Source organism: Semicossyphus pulcher, unplaced genomic scaffold, assembly GCF_022749685.1.
Source record: "Semicossyphus pulcher isolate SPU_LCO1_2020_fin unplaced genomic scaffold, fSemPul1.0.p SCAF_1, whole genome shotgun sequence".
Taxonomy (NCBI): domain Eukaryota; kingdom Metazoa; phylum Chordata; class Actinopteri; order Labriformes; family Labridae; genus Semicossyphus; species Semicossyphus pulcher.
This window is the reverse complement of record NW_027211603.1, coordinates 22,374,740-22,397,498: the sequence shown is the minus strand read 5'-3', so window position 1 is coordinate 22,397,498 and position 22,759 is coordinate 22,374,740. Positions and strand designations below refer to the sequence as shown.

General features: G+C 42.9%; 1 protein-coding gene across 1 annotated transcript in view; it reads left to right on the top strand.

Moving 5' to 3' along the window:
* LOC138584386 (MAM domain-containing glycosylphosphatidylinositol anchor protein 1) overlaps positions 1-22,759 on the top strand; it is a 198,632-nt gene that overhangs the window by 109,932 nt on the left and 65,941 nt on the right. Inside the window, exons 5-6 of the mRNA XM_069656644.1 lie at positions 9,487-9,683; positions 12,197-12,329. Of these exons, the coding sequence (XP_069512745.1) occupies positions 9,487-9,683; positions 12,197-12,329 (330 nt within the window). The remainder of the gene's footprint in view (positions 1-9,486; positions 9,684-12,196; positions 12,330-22,759) is intronic.

Here is a 22,759-nt window from a genome sequence, read left to right as displayed (position 1 = left end):
ACTGTTATTTCATGTCACCACCTCTGTCCATGTTTTCTCAGACTTCTTCGATCCTCAAATTTAAGACACTTTCCCTCTGCTTTATATATTGTCTACTATTTAAAGACAACATTGACATGCACAGCGTTGTTTCTTCTTTAAAGGCTCAGAGCACTTTGACAAATCACATTGCTCTTGTTCATTTCACCAAGATTATATAGAAAATCCAATTCCTCTGATTGTATACAAAGACATTAATAATGCTGGAAATGTCTTCTTTCATCTCCCTTCCTTTCTTCCGTAATTTGTTTTTGGTTACTGCCTGAGACATCAATGAAGCGAGACAGAAACAGACCCACAATTTGTGGGTGGAAAAAGCAAAAGGCTGGTGATTTTTGTTGGCATACTTAAAAAAGAAAACCAGCAGAGAAAATCAGCCTAAATCAATCTTTACTTCTTAACATTGCATTTTAAACACTGGCAATGTTCTCGTTATTTCCAAATGTGGGCCTCGTGCATGTTTAATGTCGTCTTTAAGGCGATGTCTATGAGCAGAATGCTGAATAATTGACGAGACGCCGAGCTGGATCAAACAGAGAGTCTGCCTCTGTTTGTGCCTCTCTGTATGCACAGGCTTTTCTGTCTGCGCGTGTGGCTGTGTGCACGCATGTGTGTGTGTGGTCGATGGCCCATAATAATGTGCTATCAATGTGTGTGTGTGCTGGTGTGTGTGCATGCAAGAGAAAAAAAGAAAGACAGACAGAGTTGGTCGTCTTTCTGTAGCTGGTGTGATCGTTTCGTACAGAAAACTGAAATCTGTTTGGCTCTGCTGTCTGCTGTTTGAAGTCTGAAAATGCAAAAGTCCTTTGTTTGATCTGTCCACATCTTTGGTCCAGAAGGTCCCAACAACAAGTGGAGGAGTTTCCATGAATGGTATGGTTAATACCCACACCAGAGGGATGAATACTGGCTGATCTTCTGCTCTGGTGCCGCCATGAAGTCGATATTCACGGCCTTGAGTGAGACAACTTGACGGTTGCACGGTTTGCCATGGGATGTGAATGTTTTGCCCCCTTCAGGAGTTGTTATAACTTCTTCTGACTTTTGAATGTGTCATCACGACATCAAACTTTTGTTTCAGTCAATTAATCAATGTATTTATTTATCACGTGTTTCCATATGAAATACAAGCAGCATTACTTTGACTTTCCACTTTGTTCTTTCAGAAAGTTAGTCCCGGGGCTGCTGTGGCTCAGCGGTAGAGTCGATTGCTTTTCATTGGAAGGTTGGTGGTTCAATCCCCAGCTTCCTCAGTCTACATGTTGAAGTGTCCTTGGGCAGGACATGGAGCCCTAAACTGCTCCCTGTGGCCAATGGTGTGTCAGTGTAATGCCTGCTACGTGAAGTGCCCAACTGTCAGTGTGTGAATGAGTGAATACAGAATAAAGTACAGTTCATTTACCATTACTTGAGGATACAGCTAAAGTGTTTGTGACACTAAGGATGTCTCCTTAGTTGACATCTCCTCAGCTCCTTTTTCTCAGACATGGAGGTCTGGTCTCTCAGGCTTTTACAAAGTGTTGTTGAAACAATTGGACATCACAATTCCAGATATGCAGCTGGACACAATGCAGGCACAGAGGTTGTCATTTCCACCATCCAACACCTGCAGGTGAGCAAGATGCTTGGCGGAGCAGATCCATATGGTCCTGACTGCAGCCAGTGTTTAATCCCACCTTGATGTTTCCCCCGGTGACGTAATGGAAGCAGAGATGGTCATGCTTTTTTCTGTGGTCGGGATAGATACTTTTTCCATGGTGTTTGGTGACTTTGATGTTCACATTTGAAAACAACGTCTGTAGCAGAGTCGGTACGAGTTACAGCGCGGTGAGGAGGGAGATGTTCCTTCCTGTTAACCGTCACCTGAAGCAACATTCATTTCTGATGATGCAACAGCTTAACTCATGCACAGGCCTTTTTTTGGTACTTTCCTGCTCAGGCTCTGATATCACATTAACTATATCTCATGTTTGCATAAATTGACGCAGGTTACGATGACAATATTCTATAATGTGTTGTGAAAAACATTGATTAACCTAATTTAGCCAAAGTGTAATTTATGTAAATAAATCTCATCACAATATAATTGCTGAACAAACACTGTTTTCAGCCTCACTTTGGACTCAATGGAGGTGACGGACAATTAAAAATGTGTTTGTTGCTCAAAGGCAACAGATTCTCCTTTTCACCTCCATTATAATATTATTAAAAATACTGATTAACACGGGAATAACATCATTCAAAGGGAATCTTTCTAATAAGAAAATGACCTACAGATGATGAATCTGAAAACAAACGCTTTAGTTGTCTTAAGTTGGTTCAGTCATTTTTATGTATCGGAATGAAACTGTAGTGATGCTGTGACGTGTCAGATCAGTTCAGATCGCCTGCAGCATCCAAACGCCAACAGATGTCAAATTAAGCAGTGTGCCAGTCCGATAAAAGACTTCCGGTTCAGGCGAGGGTCGAGGGGCTCTAAAATAAAGGAGATGGCACGCACCCCGAGGCCTAGAGCTGCAGGGTCAAACACAGAAAAGCAGCGATTCAGTGTCAAAACTCTTCATGCTTTAACGAAAGAAAGCATCCGCCTGATCAGCCTTGCTCAGTGGCGGTAGTGAAGTACTGCAGCAGCACCTATTCACCTTCCTGCTCCGTGCTGAATAAAAGAAGCTCTTTGTGTCACCTCTGTTTAGCATGAATGCAGTGAGTCACGCTCTCCGTACTCTCTTTTTTTTTTTACATACATGCACCATTTCTTTTTCTGTATTATTCAGCAGATTGATAATAGATTCTGCAGCGACCTTCAGTGAATTATAGTCCTGTTCACTGGGGATAATACACTGCTCTGTGTCGTACAATACCAACTAAACATCCTCACTCACACAATCATCCCCTCAGCCAAGTGTCCACATACACCGCACACACGCAACCGCACCTTATTCTCCTCCATTGCACGCTCACACTCAATTGAACCTGTCATCTTCTCTTTGGTCCCCTAATGGCCGTCTAGTCCTGGAGAGCTATTAGAGAACAGGACATGTTATTGGAAATCAAAGAGGATTTGGAGTCCGGGGCGTCCTCCTGCGGGGAAAAGCACCCAGCAGAGGTCAACTTGTTACAAAAACACACTCGGTCAACCCTGACCGCTCAGATGGATTGCTTCAGAGTAAATCTCGGTTTCCATCACTGCCAGGGCTCCTGTGGACAGATTTCTGAGCTGTGATAGTGAAGGACTGATAGCTTGGAAACACATTACCAGGAAGAAACTGTTATGTTTGTTTAATTCAATCAGAGTAGTTTAATGTCTTCCACATTGTAACTGAAGTATAATCTACTGTGCAGGATTAAGAACAAAGTATGAAAGCATTTTTAAGATACAGCAGATAAATTATGTCTTGTGATCGGTACATGAAAAAACACGCAGCTGATGTTGCCTTGCATTCTCTCCGTAGGGGTGTATTGTATTTGCCAGCAGCGTAATTGTGCGTCCAGAGTTTGTAATTCTGATCACATTTCTGATCATCTGATTCCTCGGATAACAAGCAGACAAAGTCGGTGCAGGATTGCTTCTTTCTGCTCGTTAGCTCGCCCACATATTTGTATTAAAACAACAAACATCATCTTCAAGAGCAAACATGATCGGAATACCTGACCAGGATTTCACTCCGTCTACACCTCCAGGGAACACCTCAAACAACTTTGTATTTCTGATAGCACATGCTTGTGAATGCGAGGGGTTCCTGCACCGGGTTTGAATATAATTGAGATGAACTGAGACATGAGCAAACACAAGTAAAGTGTTTTATTTTTTCTACTGATGAAGGAATTTCATTAACAGGCAGCTGGTCTGACATGATCTGATTGTATGAGAAAGTATTTTCTTCATCAAAAAGATGAAATGAAGAGAAGACTTGGTTGGTGGTGCAGTGGTTAGCGCTATCGCCTCACAGCTAGAAGCTTCCTGGTTTGAGTAACGGTTCAGACGATGAGGGCCTTTCTATGTGGAGTTTGTATGTTCCCCCCGTGCATGTGTGGGTTCCCTCCGGGTACTCTGGGCTTTCACAGTCCAAAGACATGCTCGTTAGGTTCATTGGTGACTCAAAATTGCCGAAAGGTTGTCTGTCTCTATAGCTGTGTCCCAATTCAGGGGCTGCATCCTTTGACATGTCTGAAGGCAAATCAAATAGCTAGCGATACAAATGTTATATAACTAAAATAACGAAAGGGGCCTTGAAACAAATCATTTTTAAAATAATGAAGTTACATGACGTTAGTTATGTTAGCTAGTTAGCCAGCTAGCCACCTGTTGCTAGGCGACAGGAGCAGTGTCTGGTGACGCAGGGGTAACGGCAGAAACAGCTTGTGACAGAAACAGGAAATCCTCCGTAGACCAGACCGTCTCATTTGAGTTCGGCCTACATGGTCTACACAGGCTACGGATGACTCATCCTCTGTAGACCGTCTTTCGAAGAATGCAACACTGAAATCAGACACAGCTTACGTGTCAGCCCTGTGATTGACTGGCGATCAGTCCAGGGTGTACCCCGCCTGTCGCCCAATGACGGCTTGGATACAGGCTCCAGCCCCCCTGCGACCCTGAACAGGATAAGCAGTATAATGGATGGATGGATTTTCAGTGAGTGGGTGTTGCCCGATATGTAAATGACAAAGAGCTAAACCAACAGCATAAAAACATTTTTTTATAGACATTATAGTTTCCCAGTTTCCAGCTGTCGTCTGTTTCTGCTTTCTAACATTATGGTAGACATAATACCCAACGTTTTGAATAGCATATAAGGTGAGCCCTGTAGCTGTGACCTTGTTGATTTGAATGCACTTTCACTGTGTGTGTTCTGTCTCTTATATTGTTACAGTTATATTTTTATACAATGTTTTTCAAGGCGGTTAAGCAAACATCCTCAGGAAGGCTTTTCAAACACTGCCCACTTTTGTGTTAAAAAAGCAGTGATAAGTGAAAAGACTTCAGATTGTTACTGCTCGAAAGTTGAGTATTTTCACAATAAAAGCTCTTTAATTCTTAACTTACATAACTCAGGCTATGTAGTTCCTGTTATGCTGCATATTCAATCACAGAACTTAATTAAAATTCAACAAAATGTCAAAGACGTTTTCTTGATTTGATTAAAAAACAAACATAAATATTCATAATTCCTTGTTTTTATTTATGGATAATTTGTTGTGAGAGAACAGAAGCATTTTTTGTTCCTGTTAAATGGAATTAAAAATGTGTTAGATTACAACAAAAAGGAAATGCATTTTTAATAACCCACATAAACCGTTTTTATAAGGGAATATGATCCAGAACATTAAAGCAAAGGTTTATCTTTAGGGACAGACAGATTATCTTTAGGCTATACTTTGTATAATAGTAACTGTATAAAAGTTGCTGTATCCGTGAGTATTTGTCCACGTTCAGGGCCACACACTATCGGAGCACTGAAATGTCTTTGTGTCAGCACCACAGTGTGGTGAAAACAGCAGCAGACCCCCGGTGCAGCCTGGAGTTTGGGAGCGTGGATGTACATTAAAAGCCGCGGCTAACAAAAGCAGTGCAGTATCATTGATCTAAGCTGTGTGCAAAGGCAGGACTTTGGGGAAATCAGAAGCTTCATTAAAGTTTCATATTGTATTTCTGTACACTTGCAGTTTCGTCTTGTGGTTCTATTTACTTAAGGGCCCAAACAGAGTAAAGTTAGACTCACTGTGGGAGCTGGGATAATAAAAGCTTTAACAACACAACTGTCATGTGGAAAAAGGCTGTGGAAGTATTGTGATAGTTTAATCTATGGCCTCCGTAAAGGAGTTTGGAAATGCACAGCAGCACCAGCAGGAGCAGTGTGTGTTGACACTGGTTATGGCATCAGAATCCTCCGATACGAGCGTGCGACGTGGACGTCTGAGTGACTCCACGGCGACTCGTCCGTTTGCAGATTGGTGACACGCTCTAGAATCTACTCGTCTGTATCTGCCTCTGTCTGTGTCAACCTGTCACTTTCCGCTCTCTCCACATCCACAGTGTCACCAAACAGGCTGACAGCAGACAGTCTCGCTCACTCACTCTCTAACACACACACATGCACACACACTGCTGCAGCATTAGTCAGCTAGGATTCACCCTGTGCTGCAAATCATCTGTGAAAATTATACTAAAAATCAGTGCCAGTCTGGACGAACACACACTGACTCAGACGCTCGCATATGCCCGGACATGTTCACTAATGGAAGTAGACAAAGGTGCTTGCTCTTTCGCCAGATCTCTTTCACACACACATGCACACGTGGCAGCACCGCGAGGCTGATATCTTTGATAGCTGCCCAGGTTTGATGGCCTGTTTGCTGGCAGAGGCTTTTAGAGAGGCTGCTGGTACCTCACTGTCCGCTTCCCCGCTGGGCCTTTTGTCACAATCCGCGGGTTGTCGTTTTCTAAATGAGGGTGTCCACGGGGAGATGAAAGGGATGGGAACAGGTGAGCACTTCACAGAGAGCAGCGCTGATTCACTGAGAAAGTCTCAAATAACAGAGACACAAAAAGACTTCATCGCATTACAGTAAGCAGCTTAGCCGGGTCAGACGCAGCATACGAGGCTCTAAAATAACAGCTGTACATGTATATTGTTCCATTTTATAACATATTAGAAAAGGGTCACAGCAGGGTCAGTGAGGCACAATGTTGTATGTTTTTTTTCTACAGTTAAAGCTCCTGTGAGGAGTTTATTCCGCTGGTTATGAAACAGACTGAAATTAATTCTGATGACTCTTTATGAGCTACAAAAGCAAACCAGACCATCAGCGACAAGATTATTTCTATACAGTTATTTTCAATGCCTGAAACTGCTGGCGGGGGGTAGGTGTCAGATGAAGCGATGAACTGCACACTGCCTTTGTTTACATTTTACAGGGCAAACATTTAAAGTGAGTGATACATATGACTGTTAAAGAAAGCAGGATGAGGCTTTTTGTTAAAAACCACCACTTAAGCATGTACAGGACAAAATCAACAAAAGAGATAAGAGGTACGGCTTTATCCACTGGGGGCGCCAAAATCAACACAAACAGAAAGTTCCTCACAGGCGCTTTAATATACAATCATTTGAATAGAATTCCTCAATAAATAGAAATGCATTAAGCTATTTTACAGTCGAAATCTTATCCTGTTCAGGGTCGTGGGGGGCTGCAGCCTATCCCAGCTGTCATTGGGTGAGAGGCGGGGTACACTCTGGACTGATGGCCAGTCAATCACAGGGCTGACGCATACGCTGCATTCATACTGCAGGCCCTTGTGCCCAATTCTGATTTGGGGCTCATATCGGATTTTTTGGGGCCACTGTTCCTATCTATTTCAGAATGTGACCCAGGTAAGATATCTGGGGCGAGTGTGGCTCAGTGGTAGGTCGTCTTTCAATCAGAAGGTCGGAGGTTCGATCCCCAGCTCCCTCAGGCTACATGTCGAAGTGTCCTTGGGCAAATCACTGAACCCCAAATGCAACGTGGACCAATTACATTTGAGTGTTCAGATACAAGTCGCATGCAGGCCGCATGTTTTGGATTCAGACTGAGTATCACATATTCAAGTAGCCCAGTTCAGAATTTAAAAAATGCGACATCATGCAACTTTTTGCTGTTCACACTGATTTGAAAATATCTGATCTGTGTCACATAGTGGGGAAAAAAATCCAAATTAGGACCCTTTTAGCTGCAGTATGAATGCGGCTGTAGAGACCGACAGCCTTTCATCCTCACATCCACACCTAGGGGCAATTTAGAGTCACCAGTGAACCTAACCAGCATGTCTTTGGATTGTGGGAGAAGGCTGTTGTACCCAGAGGGAACTCACGCATGCACCGAGAGAACATGCAAACTCCACACAGAAAGGCCCACTACTTCCGAACCGGGATTCAAACCAAGAACCTTCTAGCTGTGAGGCGACGGCACCAACCACTGCACCACCGTGCAGCCCTTAATGAAAATACAGTAGAATAAAAATGCTCCTTTTTTAAGTGGATTTCAAAGCAATTACATAAGAAGGTCAATGAAAGGTCTGATCTGTTTTGGTGCAAATAATCATTACATATTGATTTGTTTTGTAGTACAACAGTCAGAATACTCAGACACACAGAAGACAAAGAAATATGACGTTAAAGCCCTTCAGCTACGTTCAAAAATCTGCTCTTATTTTTTGCTGCTAAACTGTTTTGAAGATTATCTGAGTGAACATCTGTCGTCACAAGTGTTCACATTATAGTTTCAGTGTTGCTGCCACTCTGACTCACCCTTCTTCCCAACGACATCTAGGCGAAGTCTCTGCACACTTTACCTAGCTTCAAAGCATGCAATATAGTTCTCCCTCATCCTGTGAAATGGTTAATGTGTCCATGACCCTGTGACTCAACTTTCAAAGAAAGCTGCAATCTCATGCAATGCAAGAATCACCTGAGCGAGTTCAAGTTGCCTCTTTGTGATTATGTGCCAGTCTTTTACCTGTGAAGCACACAAGTGCTCTGATGCTCAGGCCTTAGATTCAGGTCCAGATGTGTGCGTGTGTGCATCTTTGTGCCCCTTTTCAAAACAAAAACACACAACATAAAAATGCTCATTCTCTGTTACATAGCTATTTCTCATTGCTCATTTGAAGACTTCTTGAAGGACAGAAAAGGAGAACAGAAAAGAGGAGGTGAGGAGGTAAAAAAGGCAGGCGGAGGGGTGAAAAGGCTACGCTGCTCTTGGCAGAAATTGTTTCCATGACGTTTGAAGTCCGCATCCGTCCAATTAGGCAGCAAAGAATCAGGATTACACACACACACTTTACACTCTGCCCTGTAAGAGATAGAGGCGAGGAGCGAGGAAGGCATGGAGGCAGAGGGAGGGAGTGTGAAGACGAGTGAAAGTGGCAGTGAGTTTAGGAGAGGTGGCAGAAACCAGGGGAGAGCAGCCTCCACGCTCGTGACAGCAGCTGAAATCCTATCTAGCGGAGGAAAAGGGGAGATGGCACTCCCATGAAGGGAATGTGCAGAGAAACAAGGCAAAAGAGATCAAAAACGACAGAAAAGTGGAGTGTGAGAGAGTCACAGCGAGAGGGGGAAACGTACGGATTGTTTGGACGGTTGTGCTTGTCAGAAGCCGCGATCAATAGAAGGCTGTTTGGACCCTTTTGGTCAGTGTGGGTGGGCAGATCAGCCAACAAACAGCACTTGTTTGGCCTTGTTTACAGTTGTGTCCCAGTTACAAAAACCCACCACTGCCACACATAATTTGGCGATGTGGTGCATGGAAAAAGCCACAACGTCATACCAACAGAAGCTCATTTTAACCACATACATACTCTGTGGTTTCCTTGCTGCTCTTTCCTTAGTGAACAGTCTTCTGGTGTAATAAGCAACATAGTTCCCCCTGCAGCTTCATACTCATTTTGTTTGTTCCTGTTTGCAGACCTTGACACACCAGTTCTGACGGTGCACCAGACCATCAGCGATGTGCGCGGCAGTTACTACCAGGAGAAGACGGTGTTCCTGCGCTGCACCGTCAACTCCAACCCTCCCGCCCGGTTCATCTGGAAACGCGGCAGCATGCTCATCGAGCAGAGCAAGGACAACGGAGTGGACATCTACGAACCGCTTTACACTCAGGTACGCAGGAACACATGCACAGCTCAGACACACTGCCAGGTGTGCGGTCATCTCACGCTTTCTGCTCTAAGTAGCTCACACAATCCTGTCCCCTTAGTTTTATCCTCCTTTAATCTTAAGTCGAACCTGGTCTTTCAGCTTTCATTAAATCATTTTTTCCCGACACTGTTTCATCAATATGGTGACCCGGTATAGGATTGACCGTTCACTAAACTCCTCACCCAAACAGCAATCGTCCAGTGGCTTTAAACTTAACACGCCCTGACAGCTCTATCATGCTGTGAACGTCTCCACATGCAGAAGCTGTGTGCACGGGGCCCTAAAGAGAGTGACACTCTGTGTTTAAGGAATTCTGAATGTTGAGTCATTACTCGTGAACCTTTCACAAACCAAACAATGAAAATGTGTAAGTATTGGATTCAACAGTGTACTTATACAGTCATTAGCATGTTCTGCTAAATCTACAGATATAATCTTGCATCAACTGGAAGGCAGAGGAGCGTTAAGTCTTGTTTTTGGAAGCTACAGGTAATGTTTCATAAACACGTCATAAACCACCTCTGTGCAATTAAATTCAACTGTCCAGCTCTTGCTTGTCCCAGTATGTGAGCTTAGCTTTGTTAGATACAAGGAAAATAAACCACCTCAATGAGCCGACATTAGCTTTATTACCTATCTAAGTGCAGCAGTCATTTCAGGCATCCTGTGGCTCCTGTGGTCATTGAGGCACTTCCACGATGACCTTTCATTAGTTTTCACCATATTAGAGTTGCACAGTGAAATAAAGCCTGACCGGAGTTCTACAGGTTATTTTAACTCAATTATTGTAGCTTACATAACAGTTAGTGCTGACCAAGTAATCTGATTGGACAAGAGGCATTACATGAGATATAGATATGGATATAGATATGGATACAGGTGTATCACTACACCTCAGCCAGGTGTTCTGAATACTGTTAATTAACATTACAGCAGGCTGTGTACATGTCTACATTAATCAAGCTGGTACCTGTGAATCACACAGCAGACTCTTATTTCACTGGTTGATGATAAATTAAAACATACAGATAAATGTACATGATGAAAAAAACAGCTGATCTGTGGTAACCTGTAGACACAGAGTGCAGGAGAATGTTTGGGTTGCTTGGCAACAAAAATCCAGCTTCAGTTAAGTTGTGGAACTAGTTACCAAACAAGACTAGGTCAAAACCTAGTATGTGGCTGACCGCATCAGGTCAATGTGCGCTTTTGTGGGCGATGTGTTACAAGGACTGTCCTTATGAGGCCGATGACAACGTGTTTGAAAGTAGATGCGCGCTGCAGACGTAGGTGAGGACAGCGGACGAGCAGCGGAGGAGCAGCCCCGCCTACTCCCCGTACAAAGTATCCAGTGCCGTATAGACAGAGAGTCGTGTCAGTGGAGCTCCAATATGATCCATGATCCGCCATTGCGATGTCGCAACTCTCTCTCTCTCTATGCCTGTAAAAGTACCGTCAGTCAGTCAGTCAGTCAGTTAGTCAGTCAGTCACATACAGACCCATGTGTATATAATAAAATAATAATCTGTTGTTGATTATTTAAGCAATATCACACCAGAGAGAGTGATGTACTGTATATCATCACGGCTGTGATTCGGTCGCAGATAATCATAGCTGACCACCCAATCAGTCAGTTGATCCGTTAGACAGCAAAAGCCACTAAATCAACTGAATTAAAAAAGACAAACTATCCCCAAGCCTGGTCCTCCATCTGGACCCACAATTGTTGCAATAACACAACTGCACCATTTTTCTCCACTTCTCAAAGCTTCAGTCAGACACAGAGCGAAGCCCCTCGAGTTCAATTAGCTGGCCAGCAGAGCTCTTCCCGGGGTTAGCTTAGCCCGTCACCTCCTGCAGCCGACAGTTACACAGTATCAGACATGAAATCACCAGTGAGGTTGAAAGAGATGTGACTGCCTCTGTGTGTCCGAGTGTGTGTGTCTTTATAAGAGGCACAGAGAGAGACAGAAGTGAGTGGCATTGTTTTATGAATATCCAGGGGGTGGATGGATGGGTTTAGCTCCGGTCGTTTCTCTGACAATCAGATCAGTGTAGTTTTTAGAATGGCCTCATGTGAATGCCATTTAAAATTAATCATTTATATTGCTCTATATGAAGATCTGAGACGCTTCACTTGATAATCAGGGCATGTCAGGCAAACAGACAGTATATGTTTATGTGTCAGCTCAGCGTGTGTTCAGCTCAGCGTGTCTTTGACCCTGTTTATCACACTGCGGCTGATGAAAAATTGAAGTGACTTTTTAAACAAGATTACAACCCAGTTTAGGAAAGACTACAACAACAAAACGCTCTGAGCTTTCTTATTGAGAGAATGTTATTTGTTATGTAACGGGGATGTCAGAATAAAAGTTTTAATGTGTCATTAGGAAAATTAAAGATTATGTTGCTATAAAGTTTTTAAGTACTTGGCATGATGTTGTGTGTGTGTTTGTGTGTTCTGTCCCATCCAGGGTGAGACCAAGGTGCTGAAGCTGAAAAACCTAAGACCCAAGGACTTTGCTGACTACACGTGCCAGGTGTCGGTCCGCAATGTGTGTAACATCGAGGATAAGTCGGTCACCTTCAGGCTCACAAATGCAACATGTAAGAAATTCCTTATATATATATTTTTTTCACATTTTTCTTTTTTCTCTGCTTCTATCAATTTCCCTCTTCGACTTTTGCACTTTTCTCTCTGTCTTTGATGCTCCTCTCTCATTTGACTTTTTCCTGCATACTTTTAGTGTCTTGCTCTCCGTCTGCTTTTCATTGTTTAAAGTGGTAATTCCGAAGATCTCAGTTTCGTTCTCTTTGGCGGCACCTGTGGTGAAAAACGGTAATTGCGGGATAACACTTCCCAGATATTCAGACAGTGTTGCATGTGTGACGTCCACGGTTGGCTCCGGTTGTAAGTCTTGATTTTCCTCGCTGACGGTCGCTTTCCTTTTTTAGTTTGCCTTCATCGGAACGTCGAATTTGTTTCATTTTCTTGGATTCCCACTTATTTTTGAAGTTGTATCTGTAGTCATCGATCTTTTCTCTGTTTGTTCAGCCATAGTTGATTACTGTTTACTCACAACACTTGCAGAGACCGGAAAAGTAGCCGCTTAGCTCCGCCTACCCTCTCTGGCAGACCAACCACTGCAAACATGTCACTAACTGGGCGCCTCTTATTGCCACGGACACCCAGTCCTTAATAATACTATATACTGCAAATGCAAAGGCTTTCATCAGTTGGCCATAGGCTCAGTAAGCATTGTGTTACCTCATTCAGCGATAAATAGTGACTTAACAGACATTTATTGAAATGAAAATCTTCCAGATTATCACTTTAAATATCTGCCTTCCACCTATGCAGGAAATAGTATTCAATGTCCATCCTCTCATTTTCTCACTATCACTCTCTCCTCCCCTTTCCCGTCATGGATTCCTCCTCTCCTCCTTGCCCTCCCTCTCTATCGGCCCTCTGTCTCTCCATCGCCCTCCCTGTCTCTCAGTGAGCTTTATTGTCTATCTGTCTTGTTTTTCTGTTGCTGAGAGCTCACGTCAGGGCCGTCAGCTGTAATTCAGTTGTCACACTCCCTGTTATCTCCAATTCACTCTACACCCCTCTGTCCATCTGCACGCCATCGCCCTGCAACTCTCTTACTTACCACAGCATCGTTGCCTTTGACAACCCTGTCAGGTTTGTTACAGTCAGAGTGATACGGCACAAGGGCAAGCCTCATGTTGTTTCTGTCCTGCTTGTTTTCTCTTCTTCTTTGTCTCCCTTCCTGCGTTGTTTGTTGTTAAATGCCACCCTGCTCATATTTCTGTTGGTAAATCTTGCAAGACAATTAGCTGCTTAAGTGTAATAATTTATTATGTATTAATTTGGAACGTTGTTGATGTCAGATTTAATGAAACATGCTTTCTATAAAGTGAGAGTACATTTGTTCCCCACAAGCACAAGAGCCTTTTAAAGGTACGAGGATGGATCAGGGCGTCCGCTTTTAATCCACTCGCTCTCACAGTAAGAAGGCTTGACTTTCTGTGTGCGGAAAATCTAAATACAATAAAGTTTTTGACTTTATGTTAAAAAAAAAAAAAAGCAGCCTTTTGGGCAAAATGTAGCTCCTTTAAATCGCCACACTGGATTGGAAAATGGTACATTAAAATTCCCTTAAAGCAATAGTTTGACATTTTGGGAAATACATTTGTTTGCATGCCCACAGTTACATGAGATGATATATATTCTCATTACTTGAAAATAGAGGCAAACCAGCCAGGCTCTGATCAAAGTCCATATACTAGCACCTTTAAAGCTCAGTTATTTGACCGTTTCTGCTCTTGGCCAAGAAACAGTCCCTCACATAATCCTTCTTAATTAAAAAAAAAGGTGGTGTTGAACCTCTAAATTAGCTCAAAGCAAATAAGCATCTCTTCTAAAATGTAAAGCTATTCCTTAAAGGGCCAGTTTGCCGATTTTCAACCTCAGTCCTATCATGCTATTATGGGGAGCTAATGCCATCATGGTGGAAAACAAAATGCAATTTGGCTCTGTGCCTTTGGAGGACGCTATCCGGTTGTCCAATGGGCCCTGGAAAACCTCCGCCAGACTACGTAAAAAGGTGTCATCTGGCGGAGGCCAGGGAGCTTGCTAAACTACACTTCATCAATCCACAACGATCCACCGGTATATTCTCGTCGTATCTCAGATTCTGTATCGCTCTGAGCCTTTGCCTGGAGCAGAAACGGTAGTTTCACTCCAGCGTCTCTCCCTGTGCCGTTCCTTTCAGAGGGAGGGGTGCAATGCACGCTGGGTGTTATAGGAATTTAGAATGGGCGAAACCCTAACTCTAACCCTAACCACGAGGTGTTTGTACAACTGTCTCCACAGCTACGGCGCCAATTTCAAATATTATTGCTTCTATTAATTACAGAGAACACCAGCTTTGACTGACATTGGCTTTTTCAACATCACATGGCGTGTGATGTTCTGTGCTTTTCAGTTGGCCCTTGTTGGTCCTGACGGTAACCCTGAGTGCGATGAAGAAAAAAAAGCAATTATGTGGATACAAAGTGGTACTGTCATATTCAGCGAAGACTGTAATTTTCATGTTTGGTCTCTAATTTGTATCAAAAAGACTAAATTAAATGTCACCTTAAGGTAACAATCTTTAAGATTTCCATTGTTGTGCTCTTGAGCGCCTCCCACTGGCACTAATTGGTAATTAGAAGAGCACTCGTCCCAATTTAACCCGACGTCTACAGCTGGCTCCCTTTGTCACAGTTGTAACTCTTGATTTTCCTTACTTTTGTTTGTAGACTGTTTGCCTTCATCTGAGTGTCTAATTTGTTTCTTTTCTTTGGATGTTCACTTATTTTTGAAGTTGTATCTGTAGTCATCGATATTTTCTTTGTTTGTTCAGCCATAGTAGATTACTGTTTACTTGCAACGCTTGCAGAGACCGGAAAAACAGCCGCTTAGCTCAGCCTACCCTCTCTGGCAGACCAACCACTGCTGGGTGACGGAAAACGCGTCACTAACTGGGTACCGCTTGGGATTTTTACAGCAAAAGTCACAACTGACACCCAGTCCATAAAAATATGATATATTGTATATGCAAAGGCTTTCATCAGTGGGCCATAGGCTCAATCACCATTGTGTTACCTCATTTAGAGATACATTTGGACTTAACAGACATTTATTTCATGAAAAAGTTTGAGATTATCACTTTAAAGTGTGAGATAGTAAAGAAATAGAAAAGAGAAATGCGTCTTTTTAATTGCATTTATTTTTGTCCTTATAACATCTGAGTCGCACACTGTAAAGAGACAGAAGTAATTTATGCTGTGTTGAAAGACTGGCCACACTTTTTACTTCTACTGTTTATTTACAGGCTTTGAACTGAAGGAGAGGTTATCGTGTGAGCAATACGGCGTCTTTCAGATAAGAGATACAGTTTCCCAGAAGTCTTCTTAAGTGAGCTGAAGGTGGGAAAAGATTTAAAAAAAAAAAAAACCTGTGATAGAGTTAAGAGGAGAGGAAACCGGGTTTGGCATCTCTTTGAAACACCTGGTGCGAGGATAAAACGTGGTGGCAGACAGAAACAGAGAGAGGAGGAAATGAAAGAGTGAGCGTGAGTCAGACAGGAAGCGAGAGATGGACACGGCTCGCTGAAATGTTAGGAGAGATGCTAATGAAGAAGCTTCAGGTGAATGTAAAGCAGCTCACAGATACAGCAGCACAAATGACCAGTAGGTTATGCTAATTGTCCCTTACAACAATGCATTAGCTTTGAACTTAAATCTGTACACACATTTTTCACAAACAGTCACAGAATGTGTTTTTTTAAATCAACAGGTCAGGAGTAACACTAACAGGTCTTATTGCTGCAGCTCTATGTGACATTGTTCTTCACTCTCACTCCCTCCTGGACTCCTGTGGCTGAGATCAATTGTATCCCCCAGGTTCAGTCTATACACACGGGCAGGCACACGCACACACACACAAGCACACACACACGCACACACAAAGACAGCAATGATAAGTGTCTGCCTGGTGCTGGCACACGGCGTCAGAGAGATGCCAAAACAGCCAATCTGTCTGGACCTCACAGCCTCACAAAGTGACAGAAAACACAGCTCTGACTGCTCTGTGTGTGTGCGTGCGTGTGTGTTTGTGTGTGTGTGTGATTTTTACACTTTGCTTGCACACATTTCTTCCAACTTCCGATCCATCCATTTTCTGGCAGCAGCTGCCTTTTGATCTCATGCCCATAAACCCCAAGTTACCAACTGATCTAACATGTTTCCCCAAAATATATGCACGCACACTTACACACTCATGTATCAGACATGGCTCGCTTCAATTTAAAGTGTTTCATAGACTCAATCTCTCTAGGAGCCAGCTTGCTAGGATATATCCTGAGGTAGATCCATCCTTCTCTCGATGCCATCAGGCTCCAGCCACCCTCCATCATGTGCTCTGGTAATGCCCAAAGAAGTTTGGTCTTCTATTTTTGAGACATTTTGTTATATTTGCCTCAAGGAAATCAGCCCACCCTGTAGCTGTAATCTTTGGTCTCGTCTCTAGCGGGGGCGCGGTTTCTGTTGCCCAGTCAGATGCTGCAGCCGTTGCAAAGCTATTGGCTCGACGCCTTATTTCATTCAACGGAAATCAGCTTCTCCTCCTGCACACAGGCGCTGGGTCGGGGATGTGATGAGGCATTTAAAGGAGCAATCCGCCCCTGGAAAAAGCCCCTGTCAGTCAAAGCTGGTGTTCTCTGTAATCCATAGAAGCAATAGAATTTGAAATTGGCGCCATAGCTGTGGAGAAAGTCGTACAAACAGCTCGTGGTTTTGCTCATTCTACATTCCTACAACACCCAGCGTGCAGGCAACGGCTCACAATCTGAAATATGACAAAAAAATCTTCCTGTCTGCAGTTTACATTTCAAACCGACAATGTTGAATGAGACATGACATCGGAGGCAGGCGTCCTAGATTGAGGAAGTGTAGTTTAGCGAGCACCCCGGCCTCACGATAGGACTGAGGCTGAAAATCGGTGAAGTGGCCCTTTAAAGCTTGAGAAGAGGAAATATTTAGCAGGGGATTTGTTCAAGGCTTCTATCGGGTCAGGCAGCCATTTTTTTTGGATTACATTGTCTGGGAATTCCCAGCTAGAGACACCGAAACTTTTACGAAATTTTACTTTTACAATAGTTGTTATTTATTTAATTTCTTTTCCTGTGGTCTTGTTGATTTTATGTTGTGTGTCAATTAAATATTTGAGCTACACTAACACACTCATACTAAGACACACACACATGACACAACCTTATATACACATGCCATAATATACCATCATCAAATCATGTGAATCATGCACCCACCTTACTGTGTGTTCCAGCTGCAGGACACACACAACGTAGCTTTTCAGACAAGTGTTCACATGATGATGTCATCTCTGAAAATCACTTAGATCTCTGAAATAATAAGGCGAGTGACAGGCGGGGAAACACCAAAAAGAACAAAAGTTACAAAAGAGAAAGAAACAGACAATTAAACAGGATGAGGGAGAGAAAAAGACAGATTGACATAAAAACAGAGCTAGAGATCATAAAGGAGGAAAACACTGAGAGCTGCTGCTTTGTGTTTTATCCTCTAAAATATTTATCTAATGAGCGTATTTTGTAATTCCGCACTGAGCTCCCTTTTGTCCTTGTGCCGTCAGTCATGGCTCAGATTAGATTCATCCAACTAGGTCACGCCATCAGTGCTGATTCTCCACGCTGGGAAATGGAGATTGATTGATTTGGATATCATAATCCCAACCTGGGATTTGAGCACAGGGCTGCTGCCCTCCAGGAAGTGCTGACAGCGGACAAATCCCCTTCCCCTGTCTCTCGTAAAGAGAAACACGGGGGCCACGCTCCGGAGCTCGTCGTGTTATTTAAGAGGTGGAGAACAGGCGTGGAGCTCTAATGGAACAATGTGTGGAGCTGCAGAGGGACGGAGCAACACAACAGATTACTTTCAAGCTTCTACTGACTTGTTTGGAGGAAAATGTCCATGACAGAATATGGATCAATGTGGGTTTGTCTTTACATCAGCCAACAACATGTCAGTCATCTGACTCCTTTCACCCCATAAGCAGATTATTTTGCAGGTTCATTTGAAGCTAAAAACATTTACAATAAGGTCAATTATTAATCCCTCCAAAACATAATCAAGCAATGGGCTCTTGCAGAGGTAGTATATTATCATAAAACTGCAATGTGTGTGGACAACACAGGCCTAATTCACAAAAGGATTGTGCAGCTTTTGCGCCCACTAAACTTGTGCAAATGACACAAAAAGACTCTGCCTAACTCTCAAAGCACACACAAAGGGTTAAATGTGCCCCAAAGTGCGCTGCAGAGCAAACTCTGTGCTCCGGTGCTGTTTGTGCATATTTAAATCTGTCATTATGCAAAAATTCAGGGAAAGTTTGGCCTCCTTTTTATACAAATAAGTCTCAATGCAAAAAGCGTCTTATTCACCAACACCAGCTCTAACAGCACCGCGCAGTTAGAGTGAAAATATCACCGATGGTGGTCACTGCGGCGCAGCATTTGAAGGGCTGTCGCTCAGAGTTTCAAGTGATCATGACGACAATTCCACCTTTTGTGTGACCAAAATTAGAAGTCTGTATTACAGTCTGTATAAAACATTATTATAATCAGGAGATCAATCAGTCCAGGGCTGTCCAAGGCTGAATCCCGGCACATAGGCGCACACGATTTCCACATGTCTGGAGACCGCAGGATGGGGATTATTATACTTGTACGAGCTGCTATTGCACATTCAAAAAATGATGCTGCGTTACAGTGAAAAGAGTTAAACACCTGTCGAGTTTGGGCTTTACAATAAACTGAGCTGCTGATGCGCAATTTATGGTGCTATCTGCAGCCACAAGTCATTCTTAATGGATTCCCCCCTTAATGTTTATGTATTATTCATAATGAAATAATGCAGTGAATAAAAGCTGCTCCACATGAAAAAGGGAAAATAGAATAAAAGGCTTAGTAAAACCATATATTGTCAGTAATTGTCAAGGTTTGATAACAATTTGTATTCAATATACTTCAGACACTTTCTGTGTTTAAGAGCCTCTGATTCATTGTTAAACTCGCAACTCTATGAGTCAATAAACATAAGTGTTATTTGGATATAAATGGAACAAGATGCTGATTACAAAACCACAAAAAATGCAGCGTCATATTGTTGGTGACAAACATGTTGAATGAAAGAAACACACACACACACACACACACACACACACACACACCATGATCTAAAGCTGTTGACAAACTTTGAGTGAACTGAGTCAGCCTGTAAATCTGAACGCATGGAGGGTTGATTCAGCCTCTTATTGATTACTGTAACTCTTCCTACAATACACCTGCACAGTAATATGACAGTATGTGTGTAATATATATGATGAGATCAATAGATGACAGATCCTGTGGCGTATAAATTCCCTGATGGAAAGTAGAGGATCAATGGGCAATCTGCAATAACCCTCAGTACAGTAAACCCTCGGTGGAACATTGTGCTGCTGCGTCTGTGCTGTCAGGTTTATGTAAGGCTGTAATCCCCGTCTGAGACATGTGCTCATGTGGAAGACAGAGACTGACAGGAAACAAATCCTATCATTTAAAATCATCTTTATTTTAATCTGAGGTTATTTCATCCATTATAGTACTTACTGTAGTTTATCTGTGTGTGTGTGTGTGTGTGTGTCCTTAAAAATGTTTGGTTATTTACCCAGCAGATCCTGTGTGTCTGGGCTGTATGGATGTAGTGTTAAGGCCTGCACTTAAACCTTTCTGACATGTCTCCACCAGCCTCAAATCAAACCCAGCCATGATATAAGGGAGGGGACACTCTGTATAGCAACACCACTGGCAAGAATCAATTTGCTCGTAAGGCTATTTGATCATTTTTGTGAACTCACTGGAGGAGACTTTAAGAATCTTGTAATTCCAGTTCTGGGCCCTCTGGATTTACCTCTCCAATTTTAAATCATGTTGCTTAAATTACAAGAAGCAGGTTGCCTTTTTTTAAACAGCTCCCACACAGAAATGTACCCACGAGCTGCACTGCACGAACGTCACATACCTGTAGTGCTTTTTTTGGATTTAAATCGTAACCATCTGGTTGCAATCTGCATCTTAAAGCACTTAATGCAGTTCAAAGTCCTAGATTAAATCAAGCAGCAACCCCCGGTGTTGAAAAATGAAGCCAATGCAGACGTGCAGAAATTTGCGACTGCACCACCACAAATAGAATTTCCTCTTTGGGGAACATAAAGTCAAACTAGCTCATTCACGAGTTAGTTGATGATGCAGACTGTGGCACAGACAGCTTTGATAACTTGGCGTTGGCCTACCCCTCGCTCCTTTGCAGCACCACACGCTCATTCAAATGTGGGCACTTCTGGTTCCAGAAAACCAACATGGCAGCGGCTATATCCCGAACTTGAGGCTTCATTTACGCAGTCGATAAACCAATGGGTGACGTCAAAGTGGCTATGGATTAAATATTTTAACCTGTACTAAGTTTAAATCCTCAAATTGACAACTTTAAGGTTTTTTTTTAATTTGATTTTAGTTTTTTGGCTTTTGCCTTTATTGTATAGGACAGCCGAAGAGAGACAGGAAATGTGGGGAGTAGAGAGTGGGGGAAGACATGCACCAAATGATCGTCAGACTGGGAGTCAAGCCTGTGATCAGGGTGTTGAGGAGTACATCCTCTGTACACGGGGCGTCTGCTCTACCAACTGAGCTAAACCAGCGCCCGACTTCACACTGTTTTCCATGTACCAAACAGACCTTTTGTGTTATATACCTCTATGTAGCTAAACATGCATAATCAAGCAGGTTGGCTGTTTCCTCCATCCTGTTGGGGTATACATATACAGTTACCAGATACACAAACCAAAGTGCATACACACAAAGGCCATATATCTACTGTGGATGTGCACACACTCTTGCTGAGGGCACACACACACACTTTCTTCCCTCCTATTAAACACCTTCTTCTGGATTTCTCTAATATGCTGTCATTTTTTCTCGCAGGTTTCATCTGCCTTTTTCTCAGACCTGTCGACCTGTCATAGCAAAATCACAGTTGTTACTGGTAGCTTTAATGATGAATATTCACACCTGTATGTGCTTTCATTGTGACATGTCAAAATGTATCTTAATTGATCAATCAAACTCTCAGGGTAAGGGGTTATCTTACATAAACTACATAATATAAGCAGGTCAAAGGTCACAGTAAAGTGCACTTAGCATACTTCATCTACTCAGCTTTCTTCAGGGTGTTATATCGGTGCTTAAAGGTAATAATCACACATCCAGTCTGCCTCACTGTATATTTGACTGATAAGGTGATAACCACTGTTTCTGCATACAAAACACGGGAGCAGCTGTCAGCACACACCTCTATCTAAACCTTAAAGCTTTCATTTCCAGCTGATTTCCCCCCAATAACCTTCTTCTTTTACCTCATAGTCGGATTAGGCCTTGTGTATCTGAAACAGGTCGCACAGCACGGTAGTGAGAGAGAGAAAGTGACGGAGAGGATGCAGAGAAGGAAGAAAGAGAGCCAGGAGTACGGGGACAGAAAGGGGATGGTGAAAAAAAAACACAGATATTGAAGATACGGAGGTGACAAACTGACAGAGAGAACAGGGGAAAGAGGGAGTGAGAAAGTGCAAGCGTGGAAGAGGGTGCATTTGTTACCTGGTTGTAAACCGCTGTGCTGCACATAAATCCCATTACTTTGGGAAGAGCGCTGGCTGATCCCACCGTTGCCGTCACCCACGCATCCCCAGGAAATTGAAGCTATAATTCTCAAATCCTCAGTTCCTCCCTCCCTTTCGCTTCACATATAGTGCTCTCTCTTTTTTTATGTCCCAGACTTTCTCTGGACTTTACTTCTGCCCTGTTCTGATCTTGGGATTGCAACTAGAATTTATGTAGTTTATCTATATATTAAAGTTGTTCACAGTTACATCAACGAAAGCTAATTTTGAGCCTCGATAAAACCTGGGTTGGACATGTTTTAAATTCATGTCGGACATCAGTTTACTCAGAGGAAAACCACCTAAAGATGCCAGTTTAATCTATTATGACAACATACAGGGCTTTAATTTAACATATCCCCATATGCAGATGCTTTAATTGACTTTAACTGTGTTTAAAAACAGGTTTGGACCATGGATCATTTTCCACTGAGGCCCATGCTTGGAAAGCTCTCAGGCCTGCAGGGGCTTACTTTCCGAGCATGATTTGATACAATGGAAGTGGACAGTGCTATTTATGCACTGATTGTAGTTGTTACACCAGTGAAATTTCTTGTCAGCTTGAGAGTCATCACCAGAGAGGTTAGCTAAAGAGATATCCCATTAGTGTGTGTTTTTGCATGCACATTTTTGTCACCTATTTAGGAGAGCACAAGCCTGTGTGCGTGCGTGCACAGCGCCGTGCGCGGCCTCGTAT